The sequence below is a fragment of the Pistacia vera genome, unplaced genomic scaffold, assembly GCF_008641045.1.
Source record: "Pistacia vera cultivar Batoury unplaced genomic scaffold, PisVer_v2 Contig320, whole genome shotgun sequence".
Classification (NCBI taxonomy): domain Eukaryota; kingdom Viridiplantae; phylum Streptophyta; class Magnoliopsida; order Sapindales; family Anacardiaceae; genus Pistacia; species Pistacia vera.
In genome coordinates this window covers 3,379,255-3,405,867 of record NW_022196136.1, presented here as the reverse complement: position 1 = coordinate 3,405,867, position 26,613 = coordinate 3,379,255, and the positions used below count along the sequence as shown (strand labels likewise).

At 33.9% G+C, this 26,613-nt stretch overlaps 4 protein-coding genes across 5 annotated transcripts; all 4 read right to left on the bottom strand.

The window, feature by feature from the left end:
- Positions 1–4,463: 4,463 nt before the first annotated feature.
- On the bottom strand, positions 4,464–6,541 carry LOC116136920 (aquaporin PIP1-3). The gene is made up of 4 exons (XM_031422590.1): positions 6,080–6,541; positions 5,668–5,966; positions 4,701–4,841; positions 4,464–4,600 (listed from the first exon to the last, which is right to left on the bottom strand). Exons 1-4 carry the CDS (start codon positions 6,405–6,407, stop codon positions 4,505–4,507), a joined length of 864 nt encoding a protein of 287 aa, XP_031278450.1. The 5' UTR covers positions 6,408–6,541; the 3' UTR covers positions 4,464–4,504.
- Positions 6,542–8,668: 2,127 nt separating this feature from the next.
- Positions 8,669–14,876, bottom strand: LOC116136919 (signal peptide peptidase-like 2). 2 transcript variants are annotated; one of them, XM_031422588.1, is made up of 13 exons: positions 14,692–14,876; positions 14,467–14,578; positions 14,074–14,193; positions 13,705–13,859; positions 13,398–13,580; positions 13,172–13,206; positions 12,071–12,227; positions 11,303–11,356; positions 10,681–10,773; positions 10,404–10,546; positions 9,325–9,395; positions 9,059–9,142; positions 8,669–8,973 (listed from the first exon to the last, which is right to left on the bottom strand). In XM_031422588.1, the coding sequence occupies exons 1-13, from the start codon at positions 14,704–14,706 to the stop codon at positions 8,849–8,851; spliced, it is 1,347 nt and encodes a 448-aa protein (XP_031278448.1). In that variant the 5' UTR covers positions 14,707–14,876; the 3' UTR covers positions 8,669–8,848. The 2 variants fall into 2 exon arrangements, with proteins under 2 accessions (XP_031278448.1, XP_031278449.1); XM_031422589.1 differs by having other exon boundaries at positions 13,705–13,856.
- A 432-nt stretch (positions 14,877–15,308) lies between these two features.
- On the bottom strand, positions 15,309–20,634 carry LOC116136847 (signal peptide peptidase-like 2). The gene is made up of 10 exons (XM_031422515.1): positions 20,362–20,634; positions 19,276–19,434; positions 19,051–19,162; positions 18,658–18,777; positions 18,289–18,443; positions 17,982–18,164; positions 17,758–17,792; positions 16,657–16,813; positions 15,889–15,942; positions 15,309–15,359 (listed from the first exon to the last, which is right to left on the bottom strand). The coding sequence occupies exons 1-10, from the start codon at positions 20,506–20,508 to the stop codon at positions 15,309–15,311; spliced, it is 1,173 nt and encodes a 390-aa protein (XP_031278375.1). The 5' UTR covers positions 20,509–20,634.
- A 1,639-nt stretch (positions 20,635–22,273) lies between these two features.
- On the bottom strand, positions 22,274–25,464 carry LOC116137002. Its single transcript, XM_031422684.1, has 2 exons — positions 25,240–25,464; positions 22,274–24,450 (listed from the first exon to the last, which is right to left on the bottom strand). The coding sequence occupies exon 2, from the start codon at positions 24,253–24,255 to the stop codon at positions 22,456–22,458; it is 1,800 nt and encodes a 599-aa protein (XP_031278544.1). The 5' UTR covers positions 24,256–24,450; positions 25,240–25,464; the 3' UTR covers positions 22,274–22,455.
- Positions 25,465–26,613: the final 1,149 nt, after the last annotated feature.

Sequence of the window (26,613 nt, the reverse complement as noted above, 5' to 3'; positions counted from 1 at the left end):
GCATCTTACTTTTTGTTATTTACTTAATGGGGCTTTAATTTTCTTTTTCTTTTTTTATTATTTAAATTCTTAACCTCATATTATTGAATTGACATCTCTTTAAGTCTTAATCTTTCATATCTTACACGGTGTTCAACCAATTGACCATTTTTCTACATTATTCGGTCAATTCATATAACCTATGGTAAAAGTATTAGTGTGGTGTCACTATCAACCATATTATAAAATATGTATTTAGTTTAGTAAATTATCAATTATACTAAATATAACTATGTTTCTTGAATATTTTGACTTGACTCATTAAGTATCAGTGTGCCAATATCAAATTTCAAGTAAATCAAACCCCAATATTGTCTTAGAGTCAGTATGGTCAAATTCTTTTCTTTTTCTTTTTTTTAGATAAATTTAATAATTATCTTTTCCGCGACTCGAATGCAAGACCATGGGGTATAACTAATCACAGTTACTAAGAGTCCGCTTGAGAGTTTCATGGTAGCGCAGTTTTGAGGGGTTTTTAGTAACGGTTTTTAAAACACTCAATCTGTGCTTGGGAGTTTATTTTCTACCGTTTTTTACTGATTTTTAAAATGATAAATTTATATATATGTCCATAACAATACCTCAATTTCAACTAATACTTGAGAGTTTTGTTTTTTCAATTATAAGATAAGGGTTCTTTATTTGTTTTCTACTTATTAGTATTTTATAACTTCAAATGTGAAATCTTCTTATCATTCTTCGTCATTCTTTGCAATATATGGAATGATTGAAAAATTATAGCTTCACTTCTCCAACAAAGCATCTAGAAATGAGATTTTAATGAAAAAAAAATTTATAATTGTTTAAAATTATTTTATATTTAATATGGTTGGAGATGCGCATAATATGTTTAATTTTTTTTTTTTTTTTTGATATAATTGGGATAATTCTATAGTGGATAGGGTATTTGTGGAATAAAAAATTAAAACCAACCAAAATACTCCGATTTGGGGTGTTTTATAAACCCCTCAAAAATACACTACACTAGTTCTAGTTCTAAGGGGTTTTTGAGCCAATCAAAACCAATGCATAAAAATCTGGTAAGTAATGGTTTTAAAACACCTCAAAACCAGTCTAATTAAAAACCCTTCAAAACCAGTGAAAAAAAAAACTCCCAAACAGACCCTAAAGAATATGATCAAATTTATCTATTATCTAAAAGAGTTTATTTAAAATTATAGGTATTTTTTTTTTCCAAGTAAAATAGCTTATTTAACTTCTTTTCAACTTATTTAAAGTGTTAATTAAAATTTTAAAAATATCTCTATAATATTTTATAAATTTGACCGATATTTTCATATATATTAAAGTCTTTTATATCTTGCTAACTAAACAACTAACAATTTTTTTTTTTTTTTTTTTTTTTTATAAAACTATATTTTCATAAACCCTACTCTAATAAGTTATAAGGGAATATACCATTGGTCTTTAATTCCCAAACAGGTAAATTTAGAATATCACAATGATTATTATGTAAGTGGACCATTATTTATGGGCATTTACATCTCTTTCCTCAAAACGTGGAAAGTGGGTGCAACTTAACATAGGACTTGGGTGCGATTATAAATAGGGATTGGTTTCTCCGATTTGATAAGGAAAAATTATAGTTTAAGAAAAACACTCAGAAATTTAGAAAGTGAGTGAGTCGATATCAAACCATAAAAATCAAACATCGAAATAGGAATTACATTAGATCCGACTGGGGAGTTTGTAAATGATTATTACATTTTTTACATAATAATAGATGATAATCTATAAATTCAATGTTCAGATTGTTAGCCAAAATTAAGTAAAACTTGATCAATAGCTTGAATCAAGCAAGACGTGATCAATGGCTTGAATCAAGCACTATATAGCTCTTGATTTTAGCCATTAACATAATTCATTAACATGATTCTAACTTGTATTGTAAGTTGAATATACGATTTCATTATTTGTCTTTCTCTTTAGAATTCTAACAAAGATTATTTCATTTAAAGGAGGTATATAAATGATTATTCCATAATTTACATAATAATAGGAAATAATATATAAATTCATTTTTAAGTTTATTATATATTAAGTATCTTTTTTTTAGTACCATAACATGAATATCTCAAGAATGTGAATGCTACCTAAAAGTCTTTCATTTTATCCCACCACCATCTGTTTTTGGACTACTTGTTTCACATTTTAATTGTTACTCTCAAACAAGCCTGATTCGGTGGGTTTGTTTTATTTTTCCGAATAATATTTTAAAAAAAGTTGGGTTGGATTATTATTACGATGATGATAAGATTTGAATTTAAAAATGTGTTTAGTAAGATTATTTTTTTAATCCCTTATATTTGTTAATTCAGTTAAACACTCCCTATAATAAAAATTTTAAAACTAACAAAAATACCCCTATCTACCTATTAAATGTCGGCAACCGGCCACCGGTTACAGGGAATGTGTGAGTGGATTGGAGTGTTTTTATCGATTTATAAACTTTTATTGTTGAGGGCGTTTATTAAATTAATAAACTTAAGGGATTAAAAATATTTTGAATAAGATATGACAGGAAAAATAAAACAAACACACCCTTCTCACAGATACTGATCTCGGGCTACAGGGCACCCTCCATTTAGTACTTTGAATGCTACTTATATCTACCAAAAATATGAACGTTAATAGTCAGTGAATCAGTATTTTCAGAATAGGACTAGACCAGTTTATCGTTTCAGTAGAGACAAGGACGTTACATGGGCCGAACAGAGGTTTTGTCAGTTTGGCCCAGATTGTTGTCATTTTCTTTTACCTATAATAATTATGACACTTTGTTATAATGGTAAAGTTGAGTTGAGTTAGGTGGTTTCATAAGTGTATGATTTTGAATTTAAAAATGTGTTGAATAAATTTTGTTTAAAAAGGTAATTATTAATGTTTTAAGTTGGTTTTATGAGAATATGATTTGAATTTAAAAATGTGTTTGATAAAATTTTTTAGAAAGGTAATTATTAATATTTTAAGTTAAATAGAATATGATTAGATTTTGGAAAAAAAAATTAGATATTGAAACAAATATATATTTGGATAGAATTGTATACGACAATGGAATAAGATAGTGTTAAAATATTGTAACATAAGTAGCCTATACAATAATGCTATGGACACCAAAAATCTGCACCGAAATTTTGTACCGAATGATATGTTAGCTGAGTAGACGCAATCATGTAGCATATTAACAAATATTCCGCGAATGAACGGTCGTCGATCAAATATGGATGAGCGTTCATGATTATTGAATGACCGTTCAATTTAAATGGACTCCTATCTATGAAAAATAACAATGGACGGGCTTCCACCTAGAATGGATGACCGTCCATTGTTTAAAATAAAAAATTGTTAAAACAAAAATTATGGACGCCCATTCATATATTATATAGACATGTGTCTATATTCAATAGACGGACGTCCCTTTTAGATCGACGCATGTCCATTATTTAATTTAAAAATTTTTACACATAACATAACATTTGAGTCTCATGATCTAAAAAGTAAATGTCACTATCTTTCCTTAAATTGATTGTCTATATTCAAAATAATTGAACAAGTGTCATAAGAATATGACCAAAACTATACATTACTTTCATGTTTCTTTTTATTCTTATTAGATCCACCCATTATGCTTTTATTGTTGTTACAATTTTGTCGAGACAGTGAAATTTTTTCTAATAGGAACACCAGTTCATTGTGATTTTTGTGTAAAATTTTTAATTTAAACAATAGATGAACACTCATCTAATAAAGACGGACATCCATTCAATAAGAACACCCGTTTATAATATATGGATAGATATCCATAATTTTTGTTTTTAATTTAAACTATAAATGAACGTACATTATAAGTAAACATCTGTCCATGGTAAATACTCTTGTCTATATTAAAATTATCAAACATAATACCTCTTTTCTTCTCGCATTATTTTCAGCTTACCATTTCTTAATCAATCAATCCATCGTTCATAATTAAATTATTAAAAGTCCCATTTCTTTTAAGTCAGAAACATCTCATCTATGGTTTTTTTTTTTTTTCCTAATTTTTGTTTACAGGACATATCTGAACTAATCTGATCCATTAAATATGTATAAATCAAATACATCACAAATATAATAAATAATTTGATAAAACTCAAATACAAGATTTATAAGATCTTGCCAACCGATCACAAACCATCTATGTTGCACAGCTTGCACAAGAACAATACCCAGAACATTTCATTAATCAATAACTATGTTAATAAGTAGAATATCAAATAATTAAGTAGAATAATAAAAACTAAAAAAGAATCCTCCATCCAGATTATCGCAAGCTTGATACAACAGTACTAGATAATTTACACACATAATAAACATCTCTTAACACCAAAAACACAAGAGAAAAATTAAAAAAAGACACAACGAAGATAATATTTAAAAAAAAAAAAAAAGATGGGACTAAAACTTAAGCCCTGCTCTTGAAGGGAATAGCCCTGATGACTATCTGATGGTACACAGCAGCAAGTGCAGCTCCAATGAAGGGTCCAACCCAGAAGATCCACTGCAATCACATATACAATTTCAATAAATGAATTCACGGCCAAGCAGTGGAAATATATATATATATATATGGTTTTGAATGAAGGGATTGATTGATTTACCTGATCATCCCATGCATGATCTTTGTCGAAGATGATGGCAGCTCCAAGACTCCTGGCAGGGTTGATGCCAGTTCCTGTAATGGGGATGGTGGCCAGGTGGACCAAGAACACTGCGAACCCAATTGGGAGAGGAGCCAAAATCTGCAAATTGAATCACAGTCAAAACCAAACTAAATCTAAATTATGATCAAAATTCTTAATTCTATTTGCTGTTTAGGACCTCCAACATTTCCCAAATCCAATACTACTTCACAACTGTTCTTTAACGTTATTTTTTTAATAATTAAAATAGACAAACATGGTGGGGATGGGATGGGATAGCTTGCTTAAGCTTAAAAAAAAGTTTTCCTCGATATGGGTGTGGAAGGTCCCACTCCCATGGCAGGGTCAAGAAAAAAGCACTTTACACATCAGACAAACAACCAAACAAAGAGCACATGGTAGCACCATCATAAGAGATAAGAATGAGCTAGCTAGCTAACCTACGCCAACCTAAAGCTGATTTTACAGAATGATAAAGACAAAGCGCACCAGGAAGAGGCAAAACCATTCACCATACCAACGACCGATACTGTTCACAGTTACAAAACCAATTAGAGACTTGTAAAACCAGAACCCACTTCAGTTTTTTCCTTGTTTTATTTAAGGATTCACAATTACCCCTTAAAGGCCTGAGGAACCCAATCAAATCTCCTTGAAAGATCGACTAAAATAAGATAAAGGAGGTCTTTTAAGGAATCAAACTGCTCCTTGATACTAAGATTTCAGGACTCAGGTCATTTTATAAGCCAAAACAACTGAAAACAATATTCTAAAGCTAGGTGTAACTCTAAAGCATGAAAATTTAACTCGTAGTTTAACTTTAACCAGACAAAACATCAAACTATCGACGGCCCGCCTAAACTAGATATGTTATAAAACAAAAATAAACCTAAAGCTACAAAAGAAAGGGTTCAGTGGTACATACAGGGACGTGAGAGTCTCTGGCATTTCTCTTGGCATCAGTTGCAGAGAAGACAGTGTAGACAAGAACAAAGGTGCCAACAATCTCAGCACCAAGACCATCACCCTTGGTGTAGCCATGGTTCACAACGTTGGCTCCACCACCCAACCTTTCATAGTTCCCAGAACCTTCAAATCCCTTAACAACACCAGCACCACAGATGGCACCGAGACACTGCATGATCATGTAGAAAACAGCCCTTGTGAGGGACAGCTTCCTAGCCAAAAAAAGACCGAAAGTCACAGCTGGGTTGATGTGTCCTCCTGTTGCAACACCAAAGCAAACAGATCTAGTTAACAAAACCCACTAAAAATAATTTTTTTCCCCTCAAAATTTTAAAAAACAAAGGAAGGAACTTTAATCATCATCTACTGACCTGAGATACCAGCAGTGCAGTAAACAAGGGCGAAGATCATACCACCAAAGGCCCAAGCAATACCCTGAACACCAACAGTGGCACACTTGGTGTTGGACTTTAAGACACCCATGACAGTCAAGACAGAGATATAAAGGAACAAAAAGGTGGCCGTAAACTCTGCAATACCAGCTCTGTAGAAAGACCATGACTTGAGCTCGCCAGGCTCAAAGAGTGGTGCTGGTGGTGGCTCCTTGTAGTCTTTGTCAGACTGAGCTGAGGTCCCAATGGGTTGCCTCTCTGGGAACTTGTTAGCTCCAAGCTTAACATCTTCTTCTTTACCCTCCATTGCAGCCCCTCAAAAAGCTCAAAAGATTCTCTTTCTATGAAGAAGCAAGACAACTCTAGGTTGTGTTTAGCAGTAGTAGTAGTAGTAGTAGTGAGAAAGTTGAGGATAAAAGGTGGTTTTATAGATGGGTTGTGTCACTAATAAGTAAATATATTTTGTGGCCAAAAGACAAAGTTGGCTGTCTTCATTTTCTATTATTTCCATTATTGATTTTAATTTAGATTAATGTAGAAGTATCATTATTAGGGATTTGATTAGGGTTTGGAAGATTGTTCTGGAAAGGGAGAGGGATGTTGACAGATACTGGTTGGTTCGATGTCCCTTTGGCCTTATCTTCAACTTCAACAGAGTGTCATACCCATTTACATAATATAATAAATGTGTTCATCTTTTTCTTTTTTGGTGTTTTGTCAATACTAAGCTTTTGAAATTGTGTGATGTTTTTGATTAGCTGTTCTGGGCCATCTGATTATCATTAACCTAATCAGAATGACTTATCTTGTGGATGAGATTTTTTGGTGGTCCACTTGTTGGAGACCCTGTTTGTTTAGTTGGATTACTTGATGGAAAATAGTTCAGAACTTTTATTTTCATGCCAAACATGCCCTTAAAATTCACACGAGAGAAGCTGTGTGGTGCTAAAATATTTTCTCATTGGGCCGTGAGCTACCTTTCTTCACCAATCAGCAAAATCCCAAATTACTTTCTTGGGTTTGAACGGTTGTGATTTGTTTAACTTCTTTAAGAATGTTGAAAAGCGTTTCACCCTGGCGAAGTTGACAGGGTAAAATGGTGATTTCATGTAACCATTTTCTTTTTCTTCTGTTAAAGTAACGGGAATTTCTTCAAACGGGTGGTGAATCACAACCACAAAATAAAATTCCAATTTGCCAATAAAACAAATCCAAAGGCTGAGAAAAGACGACCGTTTTGTGACCGTTGAGAAAGTGACAGCCTTGAGTAAACACGTGGTTAACGGCTATGTATGACATAATTATTATGGGAAATTACTTTTCCAACCCTTAAGACATGCAAGTAGGGTCCATTAATTAAACCCACTTACATACCCATCATGATATTATCACAATTAAAAGTTCAAATGAAATTGTAAAATTAATTTATTTAAAAAAATAATAATAAAATAGTACTCATATTGGTTCTAGTTCGAATGTCTATAGCGTCAAGGTATATACCCAGGTTAAAAGAATATATTCGAAACCTTAATTAATCATTCGGGTCTTAAAGTTAACGATCGGATAAACTTTCAGTGATTAACCTGACAGGGTTCGAGATAAATCGAACTTAAACTCTATTAGTCTCGTGTATGATATAATTTGATTGTGTTAAAAGAGGTAAAGAGGTTGGGGGACCATAAGCTCTTCTTTTGAAATATTTTGAGTTTAAAAGATGTATAAAAAAGAGGGGCTGTGAATCATGGTAGACAACTCATACTCTTCCTCTTCTTCTCTGCAATCACATGCAAACACACTAGGGCCCCCCCATGCCATTGCCAACCAACCATGCTTCTTCTCTTTGAAAACAACACCCTCACTAAATTCTCATCATCAACCGTCCAAACCACTGTATTTTCTCCACGTGTCACTCATCTGACGCTACTGGTTGTGTATTTGTATTTTTCTACTTTTAGTATATATGAATATGACCACCATGGCAGCTTGACCCACACCGACCCATCACCAAGAGTGATTGTACTGTATTTGTAGCCTTTCTCTGATTTTCTTTATGATCAAGCAAAGCAACTGGAACCTTTAGTTTTGATTTTAGAAGGAAAATGATGGGTGGGGGAAGGGAATATTTTTCTCTGTTCATTATTAGGAATATTATGAACTGGCTGGCTGTGGCTGTGGCTGTGCCTGCTTTGTGTTTTGAAATTTCATAATTGATGCCTCAGTCATGTCAATTTATGGCTGATTGTGCCAAAATGGTGGGATATTATTATATATATACTCCACTACAAGGCAACCATATCCATATCTTGTAATCTTTAACTGATATAATCAATTCAACATTCCCCAATAATTTTCACATGCTTATTTTAATCATGCTTGCAGAATGGTTTCCTTTTACTAATTTGCTCAATCATTTGCTTCAATTAGTCTGCAAATATTCTGTTCTGATCCCCAGTTCCTTCAACTTAAAAGAGAAACTAATGTTAAAGACTTCAACCGATATTTGATTCATCCATGATACAAATGGAGATAATAGAAATATTGACAGCAAAAATTAGGCAGGCATGAAACTGGAAAAGGAAGATTTTTACAGGAAACAAATCTTTTATAACACTTAATATATTATCAGCTGCATAATTTATCTTCCCATGTTATGGTTGCTAAGCTTGACAGGCTGGTTTAGTTTTTCAACTGATTTCCAATGATTAGACATACACTAGAATCTCTACACTCTATAATTACAGCAAGCCTTTATTTTTCTTCATTTAGTTCCTGACTATGTTGGAATTGGACATGGGGGCAGGGTCTTTCAGGTTCTCCTCTTGTCCACAGAACCTTGAGATCACCTCTCTTCTTCCCCAATGTAAGAAAAGTTCCTGAAGGAATGAATGCATGGAATTTCATCAGGTTACTGGAAACATTAAGGCATTTTCTCACTGGTTTCTGCAATGATAAATTTACCTAGTGTGAAGGGGACGATGTAAAGCAATGCTGGTTGACCGTGCCCGTCCATCAAGTTCAGTGCCACATATGTAATGAGAAGACCTAACATTGATTGAGAAAATAAGTAACTTTTCAGAAACCCAAGATAAATATATGGATGTCATGGCAATAGGTCTTCAAACTGAAATTTGAGTTCTTTTAGTAGAATCTTGTTTAATGAGATATATTATCATATTCATATCATGAATATAACAAGAAAAAAATATTATTTTATTATTTCTTACCGAAACCATAAGCAAACATTGCCCACAAGAAGTATCCAGCTCGAAGACTCTTATTTGCCAGCCAATCATATCTGCAAAGGTTGAGTTAATATTGCAGTTTCTTTATGCACAAATTACTGATTATTTTGAGAACCTACTCACCACAAAGAATATGCAGATAAAAAAAAAATGAAAAAAATAAAACAAAATTATTGCCTCAATGTTCTTTTACTTGTCTAATACAAGCCCAAGTTACAATTTAAAATTTAATCGTCTCCAGTTGGTAAAGAGAAATTATTGGATTTCTACAACAGTCACAACTCTGTTGTAGAACTTCATATTTCTTTTCCGGAATCTTCCAGCCATAGTTACCAAATAGAGCACTTTGAAGTAAAAAGGAAGAATAAACAGACATCGCACAGAAGTGCGAAACAGAACTTCTCAAGTACACCAGAAGTTACTTTAGTTTTGGATAATAGTTTGCGATATGATTTTAACTCAAACTGAAAGCTCTTGAGCTAAATTACAGTAAAGGGTAGTTATTAATGAATGATAATGGGCAGTTATTCATGAATCATGGTGATGGCTAGATGATAGAGAAAATTTGACAAATATGAGGTGACACATGCCATTATATCATAGGATGGTCACAACATGTTAGCCAAGTGAGGTGACAAGACCGTCCCATGTAGATATTTGTCCACAAGTACTCCGGCTCATAGTGATTCTGGGGGGTCTGGTGATATTTATCCCATTACACCTTAGGGATGTTATATTTGAAAATCCATAGGGGTGTTTGTAATATTTTCAAACCACAAGGGATGATTTCAACATTATAGAAACTTAGAAGTTCAGTGTGATTTATCTTAAAACTACCTACTTTCTTTGGAGCAAATTGATTCAAGATTTTATAAAACTGTCTCCTCTAGGAGAGAAAAAAAAAAAAAAAAAAGAGGGAGAAAAAGTAAACATCCAGGATCATGTTTACCCTTAAGAGAATGAAAAACACCAAAGCATTCAGCAAATGTTCAAACTTGCAAGTATAGACTAACAATGTGAACAAATCTCTTCTAAGCGAAGAAAGATGGAAGAGCTTAAACCTGAGTGAAAATGCTATCACTAATCCAGGTAGAAGGATGTCACCGAATCCTATGATACTGAAACCACCCCATGGGTCAAACATGCGTGGAATCTTCAGTAGCATTGGAATACCATCCTCTCCACTCTTATCACCGCGAGCTACCTATAAATACAAAGACATGAACAATTACAATTGCACTCCAGCATTTTAAGTACCTCTTTTTCCACTTTCAGGAAGTTCATAGTACAGTCTAAGCCAAAAATTAGATATTAAGTCAAATGAGGCGGAATAATTACCACAATCATCACACTTTCATGAAACAACTTCTTGGAAACAAACACCCAAAAGATGTCATACAAGAAGGCGCAACTGAGTAGAACTGTACCCACCTGATAAACAAATCACTCAGAATATTGTTAGAGGAGATGTTGTCAATTCTATCTAAAATTCAACATGAATTAGTCAATAATAAGTCACAAATGAATTGGCATTATAAGCATTAATCAAACAATACAAGAAGATAGCAGTAATACAAAACTAAGGTAATTACTTTGAAATCACCTTTAAAAAAAAAAAAAAGAGAATTTATAATTCTTTTAATATCCTTTCATCATCAAGAGGCACAAACTTTAAGATATGCTAAACAGCAATAGAACATGAATAGATGGCTTCCATTATGAGGGAACAACTACACAAAGTCTTGGTTCTAATAAACACCTCATAACTCCAATTTGCAAGTTCACACTGACTACTTTATAACGTGATCCTATTCATACCTATTCACAAAGAATTCCATCCATGACTATTACTTTTCAGGATCTTAAAATTAAAAGCAAAGACTACTGACTAAAATTACACAAATGTAAGTCAACAACCAGCCATTTCCCACCCATGTAGCAGATGAATTTAAAATAATACCTTGAGATTAGGTACATGCACAATTTGAAGAACTGTAATTATCAATGCAATACCCTGATCCAAAAACAAATAAAAAAGCACTTGTTAGTTAAATTCTACCACATAATTCATTCATCACCATCTTACCAAAAAGTACTCATAAGATCAACTTTTAAAGATGTTGAGCTCCATAATAAAAAAACATCACTGCTGTGGTAATATGAAAATAGTAAAATTAAATAACCAACCAACAAGCATAAAGGACTGGGTAAATCTTCCAGCATTTGGAGCAATAATAAAGAAAGAAAAGTGCATCATCAAGAGAAAATAGTTTTTAAGTCATGAACTGATAGGTAACTAATAGCCTTTTATATTCACTCAGGTGCATGACAGGGTTGCAAATTCTGAAGACCAGAAATTGTCTAAAGAAAACCTCAAGAGATTAAATGACTATACATAATCATAAAGAGTGTTGTACCCATTTCATTTACACGATGTAATGGGGTTTTCTAATATTTTTGGACAATTCAGTTATTCTTTGGTAGGGCTCTCAATCAGCATGTATATGATTAGCACACTGCAATTTATAAAAAGACCATTATTTTTTATTTTGCCAAGAATTCATAGTAGCTTGCAACCTCTTAACAGTAACTAACCGTAGAAGTTCAAAAACATTGCATAGAGTTCCCATGACCATTTGATAAGTGAAAGCTGATAATAATACCCCGACTCCACTCCTTCCCAGAAAAAAAAGTTACCATCAGGAGAGATAGGGAAGTATATCCTTACAAGTATATCTTGACCTATCCAGGCAAAGGAGTCCTTACGATAAACAGCCCAAATAACAGCAAATGTTACGCAGAATGGAAAAACAGCCAGAGTAAGGTATGAAATAGCTCCAAAGAAAGGTACTTTGATGAATGACTCGCCAGCATGTTTGAACCACCTGTCAAAGATTGTCTACATTTAGTTCTCAACCTTAGAGAACTCTATTGAAGGCCACAAAATTGAAAGATAATCTAACAGGGAAACATATACAAGCTACAAAACCATGCATCTAAAAATAGGCCATCAAACCATTCTGCACAGCTTCTAAACAAAGGCCATCAGACCATTCTGCACCTATAATTTAACAAAGTCTTCACTGCTGTTAACTAAAACTGTATGACAGGTACATGATATTCCTCCTTGTGTACAAAATTTGGGATACAGAAAGAAAGCAAAATATAATGTCCAAATAAAGAAAGATATGATATTCATGAATAAGGTAGCTTTCTAATTCAAGGCAAAAGGATAAGATTTCACTTTCTTATGAATATAACACTATTCTGTCAGTCTCCTGTAGCCAATACACAATATATCTATGCACCACCTTTCCGGGAACATATCTGAGATTTTAAGTGGTTGACAAGACTTGGAGTTGAGTTTGCGTAATTGCTTAAGCTGACGACCAAAACCAGAAGATTGTACATGCTTTCTGAAAACATTGGGAAGAAACCAAAGCGACATAGCTCTGGGAATTGAGTTTGCCTAATTGCTAAAGCTGATGACAAAAAGCAGAAGATTGTACATGCTTTTTGAAAACATTTAGAAGAAACCAAAGGGACATAGCATGTAGTAAACCTACCTCAGGCACGGCATGCGTACTAATGTGCTCAATTATTTGTTTTTGTTAATAGCAACAGCCCAGTTGTTTTCGCTTATAGCAACAGCCCAGTTGTTTTTGTTTATAGCAACATACCAGCAGATAACAACACTTCAGGTGACTCTCCAAAGTAAAGATACAAAAATTGTTGTGAACAGCCCGTTATTGGACATGTAGCTATTTGGGTGTTCAAATACAAAATTTATATAAATGCTGAAAGTCATATCTAAATAAGAGATACACACCTTGATAATAAAGCCACCAAGCAAGTTTGCAAACCCTGCATGCAGAAGAAACTACAACATTAGAATTAATACAAACAAGCAAAGTAAACTAATGTCCTACATGTTTGATGTTCAACACAAGTGTGCATGTTAGTTAACACCTATTTCTTTGCAGATGCATAAATATAATAAATGGGAGATATATATATATAAGTTCATGTATTTGAATGAAAGGGAAAACCCATACCTCTACACCACCTATGCAAAAAAGAACGACTAGCAGCTCAATGAACCAGTATGACATAAGTTTGTAAAGCACGACCAAGAAGAATGAAGCAATAACAACAAACAGGACCGCTGATGCTGTGTTGATGTCTACAATACCACTACCACCAACATCTTTGGCATTTGGAGTTTCATCCACAGAATCCTATATGAATAAGACAAGTTTGTAAATCAGCAAGCATACATAGGCTGAGAATAGAATAATACCAATTTACAAAATAAAGATATTAGGCTAAACCTATTTAGCTAAAATTCTATGAAAAGAAAACCTTTAGAAGCTTGTCTTGTTCCATAGCTGCTTCTTTGGCACTCCATGCAGACCAATAAGATGCACACAAGATGGTACCAACAGCCATTAACCATAAAAATACTTCTGCTACATCAACTAGTGGTCGCCGTGGAGAATATAGCTGTACAGACACTGCTGGAAAAAAAAAAAATTCAGAAGTCAATGCCTTAAAGACATTGATGGGATATTTCATAACAATATACAATGGAGATGTTGCTAGAAATGTGATAAGAATAACCACAAAAAAAAAAAAAAAAACCCAAAATGAAAAGGCAAAAATGAAGTAAAATGAACCTAAGGGATAAATTTTGTTTGCTTCATACACTGTGAAGCATATGAAAAAACTTACCAGATGAACCATTCATTAGCATCTTTTCCAAGCTGGCACCAGCATCCTGTGGAAGCATGACAGCAGGTATGTGTATATCTAGATCAGTTTCATCAGGGTCACAGACCATCTTGTAAAGTTCTGCAGAGGAAGAAAAAGAAAAATGAGTTTTCAGGCAAGAAGAAATGGTGAAGATGAATCATGGCTGCCAGCATGTTATTCCATCTGTTTCTCCTGGCAGGGAATTCTGCCCTTATATTTAACAACCATAGTAAAGAGAATAGTCCAAATGAGGCCTTCAGTTATATCCATGAAATACGGAAAGCGTGATTTACAATAAAGTCATTTTTACTGTCTATGATACTAAAGAAGCCTTAGCTAACACTTGCATGGCAACAACAATACGCTGATTACCTTTCTGGTTATTTACAATGAGGACAGCTGAAGCACCAGCAGCCTCTGCAATATTTGCCTTTGTTGTGAATTTGCAGTGGCCACGGTCAACCATAATGACATCTCCAGAATACTAACAAATTCCAGATAATACATATTGATTCAATAAACATTTACAACATTCTCTCCAATGTGAGTATCACGGGTAACAGCATTGAAAGTATTAGGTAGTAGAAAAGGAAAAACCTTTTTCTTTGGCATGCTGCAACAATCACGAGGATCCGCAAGAGTAAGGTGATCATTCTGTGCCTTTTTCTCCTTAGAAACTATGGTAGTGCCAAATCTAGCTCCCACGCCAACAAATTCTTCATTCTCTACACCATCAATCCAAGTTTGAACTTTTACCTGACAAAAGTAATAATTATACTAAATTTCATAAATAAAATCATCATAAAGCTAAAGGAAGTAGAGCAGGGAGTACAAAAAAAACTTTGTAAAAGCCAAAAAATACCAACTTTGCCCTAAAACATTGAACAAAGCTCCATTCTTAAAATGGGCCAAATCATCAAAAAACATGTTTTACAGGGCAAGATCATAATTTTCATTCCATTTTAAAGCTAAAGAAAAGTTACAACTTACAAAAGGATGCATAATCCACATCATGTACAAACCAGAAAAAGAGAGAAGACAGAAGAAATGAAGTAGATAACTCAATAATGAACCAAAGAAAGTAGATACCTTTCGTCATGATTTATCACTCCAACTACTTATACACTTTCTCAAAACCAAAAGACCCAAAAGACAAAATAAAATTTACAGATATCAGACATGTAACTGAAGCCAGATTCACACCAACACAAGTTTCATAACCCCAATTCGATGAAGTGATCAAAACTGAGTAGAACTGTACCCACCTGATAAACAAATCACTCAGAATATTGTTAGAGGAGATGTTGTCAATTCTATCTAAAATTCAACATGAATTAGTCAATAACAAGTCACAAATAAACTGGCATTATAAGCATTAATCAAACAATACAAGAAGATAGCAGTAATACAAAACTAAGGTAATTACTTTGAAATCACCTTTAAAAAAAAAAAAAAGAGAATTTATAATTCTTTTAATATCCTTTCATCATCAAGAGGCACAAACTTTAAGATATGCTAAACAGCAATAGAACATGAATAGATGGCTTCCATTATGAGGGAACAACTACACAAAGTCTTGGTTCTAATAAACACCTCATAACTCCAATTTGCAAGTTCACACTGACTACTTTATAACGTGATCCTATTCATACCTATTCACAAAGAATTCCATCCATGACTATTACTTTTCAGGATCTTAAAATTAAAAGCAAAGACTACTGACTAAAATTACACAAATGTAAGTCAACAACCAGCCATTTCCCACCCATGTAGCAGATGAATTTAAAATAATACCTTGAGATTAGGTACATGCACAATTTGAAGAACTGTAATTATCAATGCAATACCCTGATCCAAAAACAAATAAAAAAGCACTTGTTAGTTAAATTCTACCACATAATTCATTCATCACCATCTTACCAAAAAGTACTCATAAGATCAACTTTTAAAGATGTTGAGCTCCATAATAAAAAAACATCACTGCTGTGGTAATATGAAAATAGTAAAATTAAATAACCAACCAACAAGCATAAAGGACTGGGTAAATCTTCCAGCATTTGGAGCAATAATAAAGAAAGAAAAGTGCATCATCAAGAGAAAATAGTTTTTAAGTCATGAACTGATAGGTAACTAATAGCCTTTTATATTCACTCAGGTGCATGACAGGGTTGCAAATTCTGAAGACCAGAAATTGTCTAAAGAAAACCTCAAGAGATTAAATGACTATACATAATCATAAAGAGTGTTGTACCCATTTCATTTACACGATGTAATGGGGTTTTCTAATATTTTTGGACAATTCAGTTATTCTTTGGTAGGGCTCTCAATCAGCATGTATATGATTAGCACACTGCAATTTATAAAAAGACCATTATTTTTTATTTTGCCAAGAATTCATAGTAGCTTGCAACCTCTTAACAGTAACTAACCGTAGAAGTTCAAAAACATTGCATAGAGTTCCCATGACCATTTGATAAGTGAAAGCTGATAATAATACCCCGACTCCACTCCTTCCCAGAAAAAAAAGTTACCATCAGGAGAGATAGGGAAGTATATCCTTACAAGTATATCTTGACCTATCCAGGCAAAGGAGTCCTTACGATAAACAGCCCAAATAACAGCAAATGTTACGCAGAATGGAAAAACAGCCAGAGTAAGGTATGAAATAGCTCCAAAGAAAGGTACTTTGATGAATGACTCGCCAGCATGTTTGAACCACCTGTCAAAGATTGTCTACATTTAGTTCTCAACCTTAGAGAACTCTATTGAAGGCCACAAAATTGAAAGATAATCTAACAGGGAAACATATACAAGCTACAAAACCATGCATCTAAAAATAGGCCATCAAACCATTCTGCACAGCTTCTAAACAAAGGCCATCAGACCATTCTGCACCTATAATTTAACAAAGTCTTCACTGCTGTTAACTAAAACTGTATGACAGGTACATGATATTCCTCCTTGTGTACAAAATTTGGGATACAGAAAGAAAGCAAAATATAATGTCCAAATAAAGAAAGATATGATATTCATGAATAAGGTAGCTTTCTAATTCAAGGCAAAAGGATAAGATTTCACTTTCTTATGAATATAACACTATTCTGTCAGTCTCCTGTAGCCAATACACAATATATCTATGCACCACCTTTCCGGGAACATATCTGAGATTTTAAGTGGTTGACAAGACTTGGAGTTGAGTTTGCGTAATTGCTTAAGCTGACGACCAAAACCAGAAGATTGTACATGCTTTCTGAAAACATTGGGAAGAAACCAAAGCGACATAGCTCTGGGAATTGAGTTTGCCTAATTGCTAAAGCTGATGACAAAAAGCAGAAGATTGTACATGCTTTTTGAAAACATTTAGAAGAAACCAAAGGGACATAGCATGTAGTAAACCTACCTCAGGCACGGCATGCGTACTAATGTGCTCAATTATTTGTTTTTGTTAATAGCAACAGCCCAGTTGTTTTCGCTTATAGCAACAGCCCAGTTGTTTTTGTTTATAGCAACATACCAGCAGATAACAACACTTCAGGTGACTCTCCAAAGTAAAGATACAAAAATTGTTGTGAACAGCCCGTTATTGGACATGTAGCTATTTGGGTGTTCAAATACAAAATTTATATAAATGCTGAAAGTCATATCTAAATAAGAGATACACACCTTGATAATAAAGCCACCAAGCAAGTTTGCAAACCCTGCATGCAGAAGAAACTACAACATTAGAATTAATACAAACAAGCAAAGTAAACTAATGTCCTACATGTTTAATGTTCAACACAAGTGTGCATGTTAGTTAACACCTATTTCTTTGCAGATGCATAAATATAATAAATGGGAGATATATGTATAAGTTCATGTATTTGAGTGAAAGGGAAAACCCATACCTCTACACCACCTATGCAAAAAAGAACGACTAGCAGCTCAATGAACCAGTATGACATAAGTTTGTAAAGCACGACCAAGAAGAATGAAGCAATAACAACAAACAGGACCGCTGATACTGTGTTGATGTCTACAATACCACTACCACCAACATCTTTGGCATTTGGAATTTCATCCACAGAATCCTATATCAATAAGACAAGTTTGTAAATCAGCAAGCATACATAGGCTGAGAATAGAATAATACCAATTTACAAAATAAAGATATTAGGCTAAACCTATTTAGCTAAAATTCTATGAAAAGAAAACCTTTAGAAGCTTGTCTTGTTCCATAGCTGCTTCTTTGGCACTCCATGCAGACCAATAAGATGCACACAAGATGGTACCAACAGCCATTAACCATAAAAATACTTCTGCTACATCAACTAGTGGTCGCCGTGGAGAATATAGCTGTACAGACACTGCTGGAAAAAAAAAAAATTCAGAAGTCAATGCCTTAAAGACATTGATGGGATATTTCATAACAATATACAATGGAGATGTTGCTAGAAATGTGATAAGAATAACCACAAAAAAAAAAAAAAAAACCCAAAATGAAAAGGCAAAAATGAAGTAAAATGAACCTAAGGGATAAATTTTGTTTGCTTCATACACTGTGAAGCATATGAAAAAACTTACCAGATGAACCATTCATTAGCATCTTTTCCAAGCTGGCACCAGCATCCTGTGGAAGCATGACAGCAGGTATGTGTATATCTAGATCAGTTTCATCAGGGTCACAGACCATCTTGTAAAGTTCTGCAGAGGAAGAAAAAGAAAAATGAGTTTTCAGGCAAGAAGAAATGGTGAAGATGAATCATGGCTGCCAGCATGTTATTCCATCTGTTTCTCCTGGCAGGGAATTCTGCCCTTATATTTAACAACCATAGTAAAGAGAATAGTCCAAATGAGGCCTTCAGTTATATCCATGAAATACGGAAAGCGTGATTTACAATAAAGTCATTTTTACTGTCTATGATACTAAAGAAGCCTTAGCTAACACTTGCATGGCAACAACAATACGCTGATTACCTTTCTGGTTATTTACAATGAGGACAGCTGAAGCACCAGCAGCCTCTGCAATATTTGCCTTTGTTGTGAATTTGCAGTGGCCACGGTCAACCATAATGACATCTCCAGAATACTAACAAATTCCAGATAATACATATTGATTCAATAAACATTTACAACATTCTCTCCAATGTGAGTATCACGGGTAACAGCATTGAAAGTATTAGGTAGTAGAAAAGGAAAAACCTTTTTCTTTGGCATGCTGCAACAATCACGAGGATCCGCAAGAGTAAGGTGATCATTCTGTGCCTTTTTCTCCTTAGAAACTATGGTAGTGCCAAATCTAGCTCCCACGCCAACAAATTCTTCATTCTCTACACCATCAATCCAAGTTTGAACTTTTACCTGACAAAAGTAATAATTATACTAAATTTCATAAATAAAATCATCATAAAGCTAAAGGAAGTAGAGCAGGGAGTACAAAAAAAACTTTGTAAAAGCCAAAAAATACCAACTTTGCCCTAAAACATTGAACAAAGCTCCATTCTTAAAATGGGCCAAATCATCAAAAAACATGTTTTACAGGGCAAGATCATAATTTTCATTCCATTTTAAAGCTAAAGAAAAGTTACAACTTACAAAAGGATGCATAATCCACATCATGTACAAACCAGAAAAAGAGAGAAGACAGAAGAAATGAAGTAGATAACTCAATAATGAACCAAAGAAAGTAGATACCTTTCGTCATGATTTATCACTCCAACTACTTATACACTTTCTCAAAACCAAAAGACCCAAAAGACAAAATAAAATTTACAGATATCAGACATGTAACTGAAGCCAGATTCACACCAACACAAGTTTCATAACCCCAATTCGATGAAGTGATCAAAAAATCAATAACACAAGCACGACGCACTTCAATTCAGAGATATTTTCCTTTTTTATTTTATTTATTTATTTTCTTTTACAAATGAAAATACTTCTAGTACATGATATCTTCTGAAACTTACACTAATGAGAGGCAACAATTATACAAAAATTAAACAAAAAGCAGGGAGAAAAGGTAAAACTATTGCAAAATTACCATCTTCATTTACTTACATAATCAAAATATAAAATACATAAATGTAATAGCAAACATTAACTCTAAATTAAACGAAACTGAGACTAAAAACAGAAACTAGGAAAATTAGCTCTTCTCACAATAACCATTAACTCCAAAAACGAAACCAATTAACCAAAAAGGAAGTACCCATAAATGAAAAGCTAAACAAAGCAAAAAATTGAGAAAAACCCAACAGAGATTTCACAAAAACAAGAATATATTACCAAGACGAAGTCGTTTTCACAACCGGGTTTCTTGGGAGCCGAATCGTCGTCGTGAACTATATCACCAGCGGTCACCGAAGCTGGATAACAGACTAGTGAGATCACAGCTAACAGAAGGTAAACCCAGGTGAGCCTCTTCAAATCCATGGATTTCAAATACTCTTCAGCCTTCTCTTTCTCTCTGCATCACACAAGCTTAGAGAGCAGAGATAGAGATACAAGCAAGGACTTATTTGCTTCTGTTTTGTTTTTTGTGTTCTCAGTTTAGTTTAGTAGTTGTAATAATAAAGGCAACAATGTCTTAGTTTAGAATAGTTACATTAAATTAATTAAGAAAATTAATGGAATTAAAAATAGAAACAAATACGATAATTGACAGTGCTGAAAATATATTTAATAAATGAACCGTGGATCTACTGCTTTTCTTGATGTGACATGGTAGAGGCGATATTGCACTTCATACGGCGCCGTTTTTCGAGGACCGTTTTACCATCTTTACCGGTTTTTTAAGTAAAAGCTTTGTCCAAGTTGAAATTCGCGGGAATTACGTTTATGGTAACTCAGATTCTGGGTTTTTTTTTTTTTTTTTTTTTTCTAAATAATAAATTGTTTCTTCATAATTTTACTTTCCCCTGTTTCTACTAGTATGTCTGTTGTCGCTTTCAAATTGGACTTTTCTTGTGTTGTGGGGTGGAGTCTTAAGAGAAAGCATTATTAATGGTTGCTTTCTTTAAAATTTTTACTTCATTACTTGCCCAAATGAGTCCTGGATTTAAGCTATTATTGATCATGAATAAAAAATTGTTTTTTAATATATGTGAGAACAAAGAAAGAGGCCACTTCAAGATTTACCAGAAGAGATTGGTCGTTTACACATTGTCCCGTATTTCGCTGTTATTACCTCGACATGTTACGCATAGAACAGTTCTTGTGTCCTCCGATTTTGGACCAAGCATGTGGCTGTTAGAAACGTCTACAAAGGCTGACAGCTGACCCATAAATTGAGGGATATTCAGATTTTTGGCAAGATTTGAACACCTGAATGGTTATTTTATTTTATTGCCCTGTATTAACAGTTTGACTGATGCTGTCTGACACTGTTAATTTCTTTCTTGTGTTAATTCAATGATTCAGATGGAATCATTTTCATAAGCAATGGCTGGTTGGGAATTGGAATATAATTTTTATATCCCTTTTAAAGTATAGTCTAATCTTTTGGAAGCTTTTGTTGATGAACGGAATCTTCCTTTGAGGTTGATCTTACTCATGGGCACAAAGACCACCCAGGTTGTCAAATGTTAAATAGTCTAGAGCAACATAAACTCTTGCTTAGTCATGAAGATTTAGACCAATGAGTAACCGAAGTCGAATTTTGATGGTTGGTCTGGTGAAGGTTTGGGCAGATCTTCGTGATTCTGGTCTTATCTCCAGTAGTGGTAGACAAAGTAAAACTTTACTAGGTGGAAGAGAATCCAATGATATTTTTATATATCAAGACTCAAATGACAGCATTACAATGGATTCTGTTTACTTTTAAAACATAAAGAAAGATAGAAAGCACTATGAAAATTGTCTATAAGCAATCTATTTGATATCCAGTCGTTGCTGTAATGCAGCTAAAGCATATATCCAGCCGAAAAGGTTTATATGATAAGATACAAGAAGGTGAAAGGCATATAATTCTAATTCACTGTTTTTGAACAGAAACTTGAAATATGGTTTAGGGCAGAAAAGCAACCCATCAAAATCTAACTTCAAATACCACAAAATAATAAGAGGCAGATTTCCAGATAAAGGAATGAGTATTCCCACTTCTCAATCACAACACTTTCGACAGTATGTTGTGGAATATAGTTAAATATCAAACTTCATAGCCAATTACTTAGGTAAAATAATTGCCTTTTTCAAGCATTCTCTTCAAAATAAAGTGTTAGTGCAAGTCCCACAAAAACTCTTTTTACTGTTAAACATTGAATCGCAGGAACAACAGTAAAAGAAAAACCTTGTATTAGAACAAGGCATCATAAGACTATTTGTATGAAAATGTTTGGTATAGAATCTTGGTTCATGCCTAATTATTCAACCTCATTTGAACTACTTTGGGAATACATAACCATCTCTAGTGCTTGGGATTTGATATGGCAAAAACCTAAAATCAGCTTTATGATTTGGATGGCTGTGGAGGTGATCTGATAATGCATAGTTTTCCCCAGAAAATGTTGTAGCTCCTCCATTCATTCTCAGACCTAATGTGTTGCAATTCTGTCGGCGAAGATTTTCAAAATATAACTGGCCTGGACTGCTAAAACCATCACCCAGACTCTGATGAAGTGGGACTGGGAATCCAGTTCCAGTACCTGAACTTGGGATGCCATTCTGATCAAAAGTACTCATATTTCTGGAAACCACTTGAGCAAACTCACCTCCTCTTTCGTCTTTTTGAATGCTTGGAAGATATCCACAGTGATTGCTAGAATCAAGCACTTGATTTGCTCTTTCCAAATTCACAGTGGTTTTGTTTCCGTCAACTCTTGGTTGAATAAAATTACACAACGAGGTATCAAACTTACTATTCAAGACCGGCGGCTCAGTGAAAACTGTAGGTAATGTTAAATACATTGAAGAAGCTACATGATTAGAGGGGTTGAGTGTAAAATTTTGCTCAACAGGTAATCTCAACCTTTTTGCTCTGTCCTTTTCGCAAGATGCCATAGATCTGCTGTAACCAGTTCTATCTTCAGGCACTTGATAGAGTTTATTAGAATCAGCTCTTTTTTTGCCTGCTACAGACCTCTTTGAAGATCGATCATTGCAGTTTTGAGCTCTTATGGCCAACACAACACTCTTTGGATGCTGCACTGTGACCCTCTGGTCAGAAGAACTGGACTGAAACTTCGAGTTAGAAGATAAAGCTAACCTCTCTTTTTTCTCTTTGTCTACTGATGTTATGGACTCGGTAGCTTTGCCATAATCAACCTGATCATCAAGTGCTTGACATTGATTATTAGCGTCATCTGCTTTGGTGCTTTTAACAAAGCTCTCCAGAAATCTGCCATTGCAGTTTGGAGCTCTCATACCAGATTTGAAGTTATTTTGATGCTGCACCTGATTGTCTTTGTTATTTCGGTGATGCATTTGATTGCCTTTGTCAAAGTTGTTTTGGCACTCCACTTCAGTGTCCTTCTCAATGTTGTTCTGTTGTTGCATGTGGATGATTGCCCCATTTCCGTTCAGGTGTTGCTCTTGCATACTGTCCCCACTGGTTTTTTGTTTCTGGAATTTCAGGTTCTTCTTGAAGTTTTTCTGGGGTTGCACTTTCATGTTCTCAGTGTTGTTTTGTTGCGGCGATTGGACTTTCTTCCCTCTAGAAGCACCATTTCTCCTCCTTTTCCTTGGAGCAGTATCATCAGCTACCAATTTGTTTATCTCCTCCCTCATCCATGTAAACAAATTTTCTCTGGTTGCTCTAAGATCCTCTAATAAGGAGACTGTGAAACTTTTAACATCGCTGGTTGCAGCAAGGTGGTCATAAGCACTAGTTTTACTCTTCTTTCTATGAACTTCTTCATGAGAATCCTTCTTCACTTCACGACTAGCTACATTATTCTTTTTACTCCTCTTGATTTTCTTTTCTTCAGCTTTCTCAAACTGAAATTGACCCTCAAAACCAGAATCATTGTTTAAGTTTGGCTGAAGTCTGCTAGTATTGCTAGTTTCATCATTGTCAAAAGAAATAAAGCCAGAAGCCAGGTTATGCTCCTTGAGGACAGGCTCAGCAACGGAATTTGATTTTGAATCATCGCTAGAAGAATCAAAGCCATCATCTTTCCTCCTAAACTCCCATCGCTGCCAAAATATCTGTTCATCTCCCATTCTAGAGCTGGGGGACATCATGAAACTCAGAGGAATGCTCACTTGGGACTATAAACTCTCGGAAGAAACCTTGAATTACCACTAAGAACTTTCAGTCAACCATGGAAATACTAAACACATAACAGTGAAATGATGATTGAAGAACAATTCCCCTCAAACTCAGATTCGATACTATTTCGTGATGCTTTCAGCAGAAAGCCTTTAACAGATTAAAACCTGCAAAGTGAACAAAGCAAAGTCATCTAATCTGGCATCACCATCACCATGTTTTTTTGTTTTCACCTTTAATATAAAGAACTGAAGATCAGCAAAAACTTATCAAAGGGAAGTAACTATACCAGGAAAAAAGGAATATTATCAAAACAAGATTAAAAGTTGAGTTGGTTCTCCAAATTCCATTTCCACAACATAATCATTGATAAAAATTACACAAAACTTAACATTCATACCCAGAATTTATACAACAATAACATTAAAAGCTAGGTGTAAAAGAAAGAGCACAAACTAGCTCTTTGAAGATCAGATACATACTTTTCACAAATCAAAATACCGAGTTCCATATAAAAACCAACAATAATGTTAAAAATCAAGAAACAGATCCAAAACCTGACAAACTGAGTCCTATTATCAGAGAAGCCAAACAGGCCAATGAAATCATAAGCTTGAATAAACAAAATACTCTTATGACTCTGCAACAAAACCTCACAAACCACTCAGAAACATGATCCCTAAAACTTTAGAAAAGGCTAGAACCTGTCAGTGAAATATATATCAAAATAATATTATGAGCTGTGAGTTATATGTTATCTTTGCAACATCACTTACAAACCCAGAAACATAAACAACACAATTAATAAAACTAGAAAAATTAAGTTATACTTACAATCAAAATACCAACAAAAAATATTAACAAACAAGCATTCAGTCCCAAATTTATCAACTTTTTGTCAATATGACCTGTCAAACCCACGAAAATAAGAAATATATATATATATATTGTCTCACCTAATTTGCAGATGATCAACAACATATGCCATGTCTCACACAAGCTTTGTTGTGTCTCTGCATTTATGTGTCCCCGTTCTCTCTCTGTAAGGAAAGAAAAAGATACGTTTTTGTGTGTTTCAACGGTTTCTGCAATTGCAGATAAAAAGAAAGAGTTTGTCTTTGTATCTGGTAGTGTTGCAGTGTACTTGACAGTGAATCAGAAAGTTTGGTGGGAGTGCAATGGTGGCATGGAAATGGGGATGATAACTGTGCCAAGCCTCAACCACTTTTTAAAGTTATAAGTTTTTGTATTAAATATTTTTGTGTATTTATTCCCTCAAATTTGGTGAAAACCAGATTACTTACTATATATATTTTGCTACTGCCTTAATTGGAGATTTGGAGTTTCTTACTCATTGTCTTACTTTTGTTTCCCTTACTGGAATTCAGACTCCTTCTAAGATCCAGCTGTAAAAGTTATAAATATTTACAGTACAATAAAAAGAAATAGGATTAAATTCACCATCAATGTATACTATGAAGTGATAATTTTAGGAATTAATGGTCATTAATTTTATTAAGTTTTTTGTGAATGTTTTCAACAGTAGAGAAAGTAAAATGACAAGAACCAAAATATTTGCAAAAGGGCATTTATTAGATGGAAAAGGTTCCATTCTTGGAATAAATGTTCATGGTGTATATATAAACTCTGAATTCCAGTTTTCTAACTCCTCCTTTCATAATATTTATTACCTTAAAAATTATTTTTTTTATTACTAAATCATCCACTTTCATTAATTAGGAAAAAAAAAAGTTTGAATTACAGAACCTATATGGTACAATTAACAGATGGATACTTTCTGTATACCGAAAAGTGAGTTTAAATACCATAAAATTAATAATAAATTGGGTATTATCATGCAAGGAAAGAATTCTTCATCTTTTACAGAAAAGGGAGGACGGCAGAAATGGCAACACAGCCAAAATATGATTAAAATTTCCTTCTAAATGGCAAACATGTAATGATTTGAAGTTATGGCATTAGGCAAGATACTGGTTTTGCAGAAATGAAATTAAATAAAAAATCTGGCGTCATCTATAATCCAGCTAGCATGAATCAAAGTATCACCAAACTCAAAAATGCAGAATGGCATAATTTTTTTTTTTACATAAATGCCATTAATGCTGTAGCTTCAACCCTCACTTGCTAATACTTTTCATTTCTCATGAGTAAATTCCTTAATGTAACTGAATCACAGCTTTTCTTGTACTCGTAAGGAGTTCAAAATCTCCATTATAATTCGAGCTCTATTGAGATTTTAAGGATATTATCATTTTTTTTTTTTTTTTGTTTCATCATAGTTTTAAAACCCAGCTAGGCCCGACTAGTTT

Bases quoted from the DNA above. Each gene is read 5' to 3' on its own strand.
- LOC116136847 (XM_031422515.1), bottom strand. From the start codon at position 20,508: ATGGATTTGAAGAGGCTCACCTGGGTTTACCTTCTGTTAGCTGTGATC. The intron at 19,163-19,275 runs GTTTTTCCTTTT...GGAATTTGTTAG, and splicing joins GCAGCATGCCAAAGAAAAAG to TATTCTGGAGATGTCATTAT. The intron at 15,360-15,888 runs GTATTATTTTAA...TTTGTTTATCAG, and splicing joins TGCATGTACCTAATCTCAAG to GTGGGTACAGTTCTACTCAG.
- LOC116136919 (XM_031422588.1), bottom strand. The intron at 13,860-14,073 runs GTAAGTTTTTTC...TTTTTTTTCCAG, and splicing joins GCTAATGAATGGTTCATCTG to CAGTGTCTGTACAGCTATAT. The intron at 13,207-13,397 runs GTATGGGTTTTC...TTCTGCATGCAG, and splicing joins TTTGCATAGGTGGTGTAGAG to GGTTTGCAAACTTGCTTGGT.
- LOC116136920 (XM_031422590.1), bottom strand. From the start codon at position 6,407: ATGGAGGGTAAAGAAGAAGATGTTAAGCTTGGAGCTAACAAGTTCCCA. The intron at 5,967-6,079 runs GTCAGTAGATGA...GTGTTGCAACAG, and splicing joins CTGCACTGCTGGTATCTCAG to GAGGACACATCAACCCAGCT. The intron at 4,842-5,667 runs GTATGTACCACT...TTCAATTTGCAG, and splicing joins CCAGAGACTCTCACGTCCCT to ATTTTGGCTCCTCTCCCAAT.
- LOC116137002 (XM_031422684.1), bottom strand. From the start codon at position 24,255: ATGATGTCCCCCAGCTCTAGAATGGGAGATGAACAGATATTTTGGCAG.